A 10,006-nucleotide genomic window follows, 5' to 3' on the forward strand; every position below is an offset into this window, starting at 1 on the left:
CCCCGTCCTTCTTGGACCCCAGTGAAATTTCAGGCAACTGTTAACTTTAGCATTTGTCCATGTATTGTATGAGACCTCATTGCAGCTTAGCATGCTTTGCCAGCTAGTGCTGTTCTTGATACTAAACCCCCAAATAGGTAGCATAATAAAAGTCACCAACAACTTGCAATATTTTGTGCATTGAAATAAGATAGGTGGAGGAGGACTCTGCCTTCCAAAAGCGGCAAGGCTATTAAAAAATACTGCTGCACCACTGAAAGGGGAAGAGCAAGAAAAAAACTGTGCACTGTAGTAGGCAGCATTCTATCTACTTGTAGGCAGTGTTCTGTTTTTCATTAAATGACAGTGCTGATAAACATCAGTCAGTTCAGTCTGCAGTTAATGTGTCAGAACTTTAAAAAAACAAAAACAAACCAAACATCCAAAACCAAAACAAAAAAAACCCCACACTTGATTCTTCTGCCTGTGTGGTTGACCGAGTGAGAATCTGGCAACTGCTCAATTCAGGCAGCTGCTTCTAAGCACACCTGAAAAAATGTCTTAATTTTAGTTAACCCGTGTTGTTAAACACTTGTATGATAAGCTTCTGTTCATCGTGTTCACCTCTCCTTACTTGTTTGAGGTTTGTGAAACAAACTGTGGAGAACATTGGTGGCACACAAAAAATCTGAAATGCTGCAAGGAGACAGATTTTTAAAGAGCTAGTGTTAGTAACTAAAACATGTAATAAAGGGCCACAATAAAACATCTTTCAAAATATTTTTATCTTGAGATCATGTGTTCCAAGTATTTCCTTGAATTTTCTGTGCTATATGAGGGGGTTTTTATTAGCTGATTTACTCTAGGGAGTTCAGGATTGTTCTAGTGAATCATCTTTTATAAAGGCTGCAGCAAGACTATTATTGGAGAGATTTTCAGCAGCTTCTAGGTTTTTAAGGATTGCAGTGATGTCAGAGTGCCAGCATAGGTAACTCTAATGACCTGCAATAGATCAGGGCCAATCTGCGTGAGCTCTTACACCCCAAACAGTAAAATATGTCTAATGAGCATTGTGGAAATAAAGGCTTTTGTTTTCTGGTAAAATTAGATGTGCAAAGAAGAGTAGAAAGCTTTCAGAGGCCAAAGGAACTCGGATATGGAACAGGGGATGAACAATAAGGAAGTTCTTAGAACAAGCATGTTTACGGGAAAAAGCTCAGGATTTTGGTTTCCGTTCCCATTTTGACTCTTTCCAATCTGTGTTTGGTTTTAATGGTAGATGGAAGGATGTGATACATGAGCACCTTGTCCAGCTTAGCCTGCTGTATATTTTTTCATTCTTAGTTTAGCAGTTCACATGTAACTTCATTTCGCTGAACATTCTGGTATTGTACTTCCTTTATTAGAAGAGGAAACGTGTTAATTTTGTGCTTGAAGTTGTTTCATTTCTTTTTCAACTCTGTTTCTGGAAATTCTAGTCTAACCAGATCAGTAATGCTGTTTTGGTTTTGGCAGCTAGAGAATGGGAAGTAACTTTGCCAGCATTGCTTATGCTGAGCTCTGCCAGGTGACACCACCACCCTTTGACTTGTATCGTGTGAAGATTTCCCTTCCTGTTCTGCCAAAGGAGAGATGATTTCAGCCTCTTGCAAACCATTCAAGTTGTCATTAGGTTATAAAAGTCACGGGTTGTGTCAGGTGAAATGTAAGATGTTGCAAGAGAAAGTCTGCTATTTTTTTTGTAAAAGTGACTAAATTATCTTCTTTTTTTCACAGGTTCTTTAAAGAACTTGAAGCAAGACATCAGAACAACATCTTTATTGATGATATTAGTGATATAGTTGAAAAGCATACTTCTTCAACATTTGATCCTTATGTAAAGTACTGCACCAATGAAGTCTATCAGCAGCGAACACTGCAGAAGTTACTGTAAGAACTAATTTTAAAATATGATTGCAAAATCACCCCCTCTGTTGTAGGAGTGAGTAGTAGGCTGTGGTATTTGGTGCAAAACCTATGGCTTCCAACTGAGCATGTACTTACATGCTTAGCTGTCCTTCATGTATAAGTTCCTTTGAAGTAATTGAGAGTGAAAACATGCCTGGCTGCATAGTCCAATCCTATTTGTGGTCATGTGTTGCATTCCCTTTCCACTGATAAGTGCAGTTTAATCAATGTCAAAGGTGTCCTTTCATTGTGTGTTACGGATGAGTCTGTCTGCACTCACATTCAGGTATGGGAGAACTTGAGGTTTCTAAATGTCAATACTGGTCTTGCTTATCTAAGTAAATAAAGCTTAGTTGCTGTGACTCCTTCAAACTGCATTTTCCTATTAATAAAATCGTGATTTATTTAAAATCTAGCAACTTTCACAATTCTTTGGTAAAACATACGTTTAATTCTCTCCCCCTTTTTCCCACCAGAGCCACAAATCCAGCATTTAAAGAGGTGTTATCAAGGATCGAGTCCCATGAAGACTGCCGGAATTTACCAATGATCTCTTTCCTCATTCTTCCCATGCAGAGAGTTACTCGTCTTCCCTTACTGATGGATGTGAGAACAGAGTTATTCTTCTATTTTTCCTTGATGCGTGTCCTGCTAATGTTAGCATTCTTTCATATTCAATTCCTAGTTCATGCCAGTCTCTTCATATACTTATACCAGGTACAGGGCTGTAGATACTGGTCTACTGATTATGAAGAACTGTAGCATTTGTTAGCTTACTGTGAGTGGTACCCCCTGCTCCTGACCCCCTGTTCAAAAATTAAATATTTAGATAGTCTAACAGAAAAATTGTAAAGGGTCAAAATGATTCTGAAACCAAGGAGGAACCTAGCACAGAAATTTTGTATAGTGTAAGGACTGAAATCAAACCCTACAGTTTAAAAAACCCAAGGCTTCCTATCGTATAGATTAGATATGGGTCCTTTTGCAGTAAATATTTGCTTTCCGGAACAGAGCCATTAAGACCCTCAGTTAAGAGGGTCAGGTGTAACCCTGAAGAACAAAACTTGGTCCTCGTGGGCATGGGAGCTACTCGTGAGTGGAACAGTATTGATACACTCGCTTTCCTGCCAGCCTGTTACATTGCAAGATGTTCCCTTCCTGTACAGGTTACTGGGTGTCTTAGGAAGTGTGGTGAAGTGCCACTGAGTATTTGTGAGGCAAAGTTCACACCGAGATTCATGGTATTTCAGTTAAGATGCTAGAACTAAATTTATCAGCTGGCCACCAGCAATAGTGCAGATTAAAATCCAGGCTGACGTTCTAGCATTGGTAGGATCCAGAAGTGAGAGTAATAATTTTGTTCTCCTGCATATTTGCAAATTGGGCACTGATAAATTTGATCATCTGGATAGTTACTTAGTTCATTTATGGACACTGAATACTCTCTTCTCTGCAGTACACTTCTAGGTTAAAAAAAATGGGGTGTCGCTAGCTGTGCCTTCCCCTTCTTGTTGTTTTTCTTCGCCTCCTTCTCCTCTTCAGCTAAAAGACTCTAAAGGAGCAAACCAAGCCTTTTATTTGCCACTGTTTCAGTTTTGTTTATTTGTTTTTCTTGGAGATGGTTGTGTAAACCTTATATTGAGAATTCAGAGTTAATTCAGTTTTTAAGATTTTACTACCAGAAACATGGCTCCAACTACATTCAGAGAGGAGGGAACATAGTCTTTGGTTTAACTAATTTAATGTAACACATCTTAGGATGGTTTTGTTTCTCAATCAAAAAAGTGATTTAACTGGTCTGTCATTGATTTAAAATGTCTGTTTCTGGTAGGACTTAGTCATTAACTCACGAGAATGAACTCTGTCAATAGATAAAACTCTCCTGTGTAACTCGTAGATCGATTTTCCTTCTCATTACTTTCCAGTGCTTCCTCTGTTTGGATGCTGCAGCTGTCTTCTCTTCCGTGTGCTTCCTCATTTTAGTAAAGTAATAGTTATGCATATTTTTCCATGGTACACATAAAACGGTGTAGCCTTAAGAGTATTTTCTCTTAATCCTTTGGAAATACTTACCTTAAAGAGGTCAGACAGAGTAATCTGGTACAGTTTTCTTATTGCAAGTACGGTTGTGCATAAATGGGTATTTCAGCTTCCAGGAAAAGCTTAACATGGTACTTGAAACAGGAGGGACTTGATGATGTACGGCTGCAGTGGGGTTTCATTGTTGTTTGCAAAAAGCTAGAGACAAGACAGGAGAAACTTTCCCTTTCCTGGAAGGATATGGCCTGCCTCTCCCACCATGTTGCCATGGGTGGAGGTTGGCCAAGAGGTGCAAAACACTACTTTGCTCCAGAAAGCCTTCAAGGGAGGCATTCCTTAGTGTCACAGAACACTCTGAAGAAGTGATCTAGTGTTCTCTCATTTATCCCTGTCCACAGCTGCGACTTCACCTCTTTGATTTCAATTAATATGCATGTAAAATTCTGTATTTGTTACAGTCTGTGCTGCTTAGTCCTCTGAAGTAATGGACATTTTATTTCAGACTATTTGTCAGAAAACCCCTAAGGATTCACCAAAATATGAGAACTGCAAGCGAGCTCTGAAAGAAGTGAGCAAGGTATGTTCTTAGGGGTTTGACATGGTTGTAGAATTTTTTCTGCTTTGATCGTTTCCCTTCCTGAATTGCACTGCATACTTTTGTCATTTCGAAAATCCACTGCGAGAAGTGGCTGCTTCTGTTTTTTGTTAGTCATGTGAGAATTAATTTCCATGTTCATTAAGCATATTGTTCACCTGTTCCATTGTGTAGTTGGACAAATTTATTCTTTTTGCTGCCAGTCATTCCAACAGAAAGCCATATGGTGGACCATAAATATAAAAAAAAGCCAGAACAGTAGGCAAAAGAAAATCTGAATCTTCTAGGCAAACTTCAGCATTCTTTCTGCTTTTATTGTAAGTTCTGTCAGTTGTTCAAAGCTGAGCTCTTCTCCTGTAGTCATGCTTTTTCCACAAGAATCAAGATGGAAGAGCAGCACAAGTCCCATTTCCATGCGCTTACTTGTGTAATAAATTTTGGTTCCTTCCATTTGAACCTGAGCAATCATATTACCAATTTTCTTAAAAATTTTCTTAAAATTGGTGGGCAATTCCAATCCATGTTTAATGTAGTTATATTCTGGAAATAGACAACTCTTTAAACAGAACATTATGGTATGAAAAGAAGATCTAAGGATTGGCTATTTTTTGCCTCCGAGATCTTAGAATTTCAGAAACTGTAGTGCATCATAGACTGTTGTGAAATGTGAAGCATTGGGAATTCTTTATTAAAAAAAAATCTTTCTGTGCACACTGGGGCTAGAGTTACCTTGGGTCTTGAACATTCTTGTCTATTTTAAGGGAAAAATTGATGTCTTCCATGCATAAACAATGCAAACGGGAAGAGCACTAAAGGATGAAAAATCTGATTTTTTCTTTTTTTAAGAAAGGCCGCTAGGGGTTGTTTCTATGCCTAAATTACATGTTCATTACTTAGGAAAATACCCTGAATTCAGCAATGCTGTACTGCTGCCAGCACAATTGGGTTTTTCTGTAGGAACAGTATGTGGTGTGCAAAGTGTTTGATTACGAAAAGAGAGAAGGCCCGTTGGCGGTTGGGAAGCCCATCCGTGATGATGTGGGGTTAAGGGAATGCGTTTTCATGCCTTTCTGTCTTTGCTCCCCTGTTTTTCTGTGCTCCCCACCCCCATGTGCAGGCTTCAGTCAAACGGTGGCATGCTTTAAAATTGTGTTCTAGAGGTCAGCTGCAATGAAACTTCTCCTGGGGTGCTGTTTGCCTTGGTTTAACATGGTGGTACCGCAACATTTGTGTTGGGACTTTCTTCCAGGAACGAGTTGGGTGTGCGTGGTAGATGCAGCAGCATGTCACACTGGTGTGTCAGTCTGGAAGGTTGTTTATTTTGGAGCTGATCATTAACTTCGACCAGAGAGCTATAACCCTTCTCAGTCAGAACTTCTGGCTGAACCTTTGTACCATCTGGACTCCCCTGAAGAATAAATAATCAGCACAGTATGACAGGGTAATTCAGGTTGAGGGGGGTCTTGGGAGCTCATCCAGTCCAGCCTCAAAGTAGTGTCAGCTGTCAAGTCAGACCAGGTCACTGAGCTGCGTTCAGTCTGGTCTTGAAAACGACTGTGACCCAGCATGAAAATGTCAGTTCTTTGTAGATTTTAAGCTTCCTCAGAAAGGCATTTTATAAAGTAACAAGAATTAATTACAAATCTTAAGTACATTAAAGCTGTTAAATAAATGTCTCGTTTCTAGCTGGTGCGTTTATGCAATGAAGGTGCTCGGAAAATGGAAAGGACGGAAATGATGTATACCATTAACTCCCAACTGGAATTTAAAATCAAGGTATGGTGATGGTATTTCTGACCATAAATCATTTAGCATATGAATAGCTTTGAGACACGTTAAGTTTTGGTAGGTTCATTGCCAGCATAAACAAAGTAAATTAGTGTAGGCTGTAATATTGACATGACTTTTCAGTCAAGGAAGACAAGTTCCTATTCTGGGATAGCTGAAGCCCTGGAAACTCAGAGTGGCTGAGCACTATTGCATCTAACTGAGCAGATTAAGCTTCGGGTTGAGGCTTTTCAGGGAAAAGGTGTATCAGGATACATTTATTTTTTTAAAGAATAAATTAGCATTAATTACTGAAGGATGAGGCATGTCCAGTCTCTGGGTTTGCCTTCTTGGTCAGTCTTTGAGGAAATGCTGTCTCCAAAAAGACGTTTCTCAACTTGTACCAAGTATTTTTATTTTCAAACTTTGACTAAAAAATGAGAATAACAAAAATACTTATAACAACAATAAATAAACCATCTCTTAACAAGCGACATCACTACATCTGCTAACAATGGTGGATAATAGTCTCAAGTCTTTGGATAGTCTAAACCAGCAGTTTGGATAGGCTGAAGTCCTTGGGCGATCCGCTTTGTGGTTTTATTGATAAGTGTTCAAATCTACAGAAGTACCTAACAGTGTCTAAGTGCTTTAATGGTTCATAGTCTCTCACTTTCCCTGTGGGAAGAGGGTGCGCGCTATTGATCGCGACTTTGCAGCTGCGAGAGGCCCTGTGTACGCCTTCCCTGTGCACGCTGTAACTAGCAGCTCCCTCGCTAGTTCCGCGTGAGTAATAGCAACTCTGTATTTTGTTCTTCTGTAATTTTTATGCAAGTGTTTTGGTGGTTTTTTTTTTTCCTTTGTGCATCTTAAATATAACCACGTAGTGGTTTAGACCTCATCTGTGGTTTGAGAGCTCGCCAGCTGGTGTATAAAAGACTGCTTTGGCCAAATTTCAATACATTTTAAGTTCTGACAGCTTGTTTTATATAGAAAGGAGATGGTATACGTGATGTACCCTTTTGGCAATTAAGGAAAAATTAATATGAAAGTAAAAAGCTGCCTCTAGAATACAGTCAATTAGGAAAATGTAATGAACTCACTTGGAGCACAGATTAGAGGAATTTTTACTTTGTCCTCACACAGAAATTTTTAAAGTACTCTTCTCTGTAAAACAATCGTCGTGGTGCTACAGTTCTGGTTTATAGCCATTATAAATTAGGTAAACTATTTCAGTTCTTGCTCAACCTCAGTCCCTGTTTTGGGATTTTTGTTTAACTTTATTATTTTGTTAGATGTAACTGTAGAGCATTTCATGGGAGTACAAGAGAAGCTACTCAAATGTGATGTCACTCTTGTACATGGCTAATCTGTAGAATTTAATTTTTAATTAAGATGCAGAAGTTTTTGTTCTTAAATTTTTCATCTTTATCATGAGAAAGGTTGTGGGTTTTTTCTGCAAACATGCTTTTGTGTTCATGAAACAAACTTGTTTCTGACTTCTGTGTTGAAGGACCATCTACTCCAGTCTTTATTTTGTAGTTGCGCCGAGTGCGATGGCGTCACCATTAAGGTGTGGTCCCATGTTTCACGTTCCTGTATTGCCACATGGAACCATTACTGCTTTTCAGGAAACCTACAATCCATTTGTTTAAAAAAATTATTTTCATGTTACTTGAAGATACTGAAGCAGCAGAGTTTTGATGGAAAGTAAGCCAAATTTTTAAAGCTAAAAGTCAATATAAAACTTTCTTTGATTTCAGTGATGGAGCTTGGGAGTTCCTCTGGGAGCATCCCATCAGAGTACTGAGCTAAACTGGGCTTTCATGACCTGTGAGGTTTAATGACATGTCTTAAACGACTGTCCATAAGAAAAATGATACAATACAGTCCTAGGAGAAAGAAATAAAGTTGGATTGATAGAAGTCTTAAGTTAGCCACTGATCTGAGACAAGTGACAGTGTGAATTAATGAACTCGAAGTTAGTGGTTTGTAACCAGACTGATTTACTCTGATTCGCTAACACAGAGTTGGATAAAAATCTGAAATATAACGAAATACGGATTTGAAACAAAATTCTGCATTTCCAAATTAGAGAATACAGTAGCAAATGCATTTAATAAACTAATGGGTAATACAAAACTAGAAACCGGCAAAAAAGTCATATAAACTAAAACAGAATGTGTGAGCTTAGGTTAATTGGGAAGAACTGTTCAAAGGGAATTTTGTCAAGATTCAGTACAGTAATTCTGTCTTGGTGGCATGAATGCAAAAATGCTAGGAATTGTAGCAGGTAAATGAAATATGTTGGTATTTATCAGTAGTCACTTTGAAAGAATACAGGTTTTGAAAGGTCCCTGGTGTCAAAGCACTGTATTTTGGTTTTGGCATAGTACTATGGGGTAAGTATGGACCAGTTGCAATTAGTTCAGTGAAGATCAGCTAAAGTGATTAAAAGATATAAAAAGACAAACCATGCAGAATGAAGACAGCTGACAAGCTGAAGGAAGAAGTACTTTTTTTTTTTTTTTTTACAAGCATGTGAAAGGGAAAAAAAGTTGTCTTCATTAGTCTAATCATGCAAGATCGATTATTAATTTGAACAACAGCGAAGCAAGTAGGGAGGTTTGATAAGGGGAAAGGCAGTTACATTTAAAGTAGAAAGAAAAATTTGCTTATTTCACTTGGCATGAAGAAAAGTATATGCGCTCCATAAAGTGTAGCTGCAAGCACCCATTTCCTGCGCAGGTCTTGGGTACAAATATTGGTAAGCGCGGGCAAAGTGGATGCCTCTTCTTTTCCAGTGGTATCATGCACCTGCTGCTGGAGAACCCGTAAGGTACAGGTTGCGCAGCTCAGGCTTCGCTTGCAGAAGTTGCCTGCTGAGCCTAATCCTTTCTGGTACTGGCAGGGGGGGAAGGTACCAGATGCCTTCAGATGCTCTGTCCAGCCTGTGGGTGACACCCAAAGGTGCAGAGAGACAAAAGTACCGGGATCTTCAGTATTCAAGTTAGGACCCAAACAGGTCATTCCAGTGATGAGGGGCAAAACCTGCGGAGGAGGTCAGTAACTTTGCTCAGAATATTGCCTAGCGAGAGCACAGTCTAGCAGAAAGAACCTGCCCACCCTGTGCCATTGAAGAAATGTTTCCACATAGTGGCTGTGCTTGGTTCAGTGCCGGCAACAGTCAGTGAGGCATTGACTGAGGAATCCTGGTCAGTGGGATAGCTGCCAGCACTGCAACAGACCTTTGTCTTTCTGGCATCGTATGTTATGGTACAGCTTTAGAAATGATCTGTTCTCTGTATGACCAGGACGTGCAGTCTCGCATCTCCCTTCATGTTTGTGGCCCAGAGAAACAGAAGGTCCATCTATGGTGTCTGTTTCTCCCACAGTTGTGAATAATTTGGATTAATAAAGCCTGGTCTTCACATTAGGCAGCTATGATCCTCTTTGGCTTGCTTCAGCTGTTGTGGGTGTTGGTCCTCATCCTGGAGAGAAATGGAGATCCTGTTCCACAGAACATTTAAGAGTTCAACTACATCAACTAGATAAAGAGGAACTATGGCATCCTTAATTATCCATCTTAGATAAAGCTATGGCAGTGGACAGATAACTGTATGATGTTTCAAGAGCTCCTAATGTGAATAGCAAGTAATTGGAAAATTTCCCTTCCTG

The 10,006-nt window shown here is 39.3% G+C and overlaps 1 protein-coding gene across 1 annotated transcript in view; it reads left to right on the top strand.

The window, feature by feature from the left end:
• Nucleotides 1-10,006, top strand: part of ARHGEF26 (Rho guanine nucleotide exchange factor 26) — a 59,376-nt gene that overhangs the window by 33,428 nt on the left and 15,942 nt on the right. Inside the window, exons 6-9 of the mRNA XM_035889986.1 lie at nt 1,756-1,908; nt 2,403-2,532; nt 4,469-4,543; nt 6,248-6,337. Coding sequence (XP_035745879.1) covers nt 1,756-1,908; nt 2,403-2,532; nt 4,469-4,543; nt 6,248-6,337 — 448 coding nt within the window. The remainder of the gene's footprint in view (nt 1-1,755; nt 1,909-2,402; nt 2,533-4,468; nt 4,544-6,247; nt 6,338-10,006) is intronic.

This window comes from Egretta garzetta, unplaced genomic scaffold, assembly GCF_000687185.1.
Source record: "Egretta garzetta isolate BGI_Z169 unplaced genomic scaffold, ASM68718v1 scaffold172, whole genome shotgun sequence".
Lineage (NCBI taxonomy): Eukaryota > Metazoa > Chordata > Aves > Pelecaniformes > Ardeidae > Egretta > Egretta garzetta.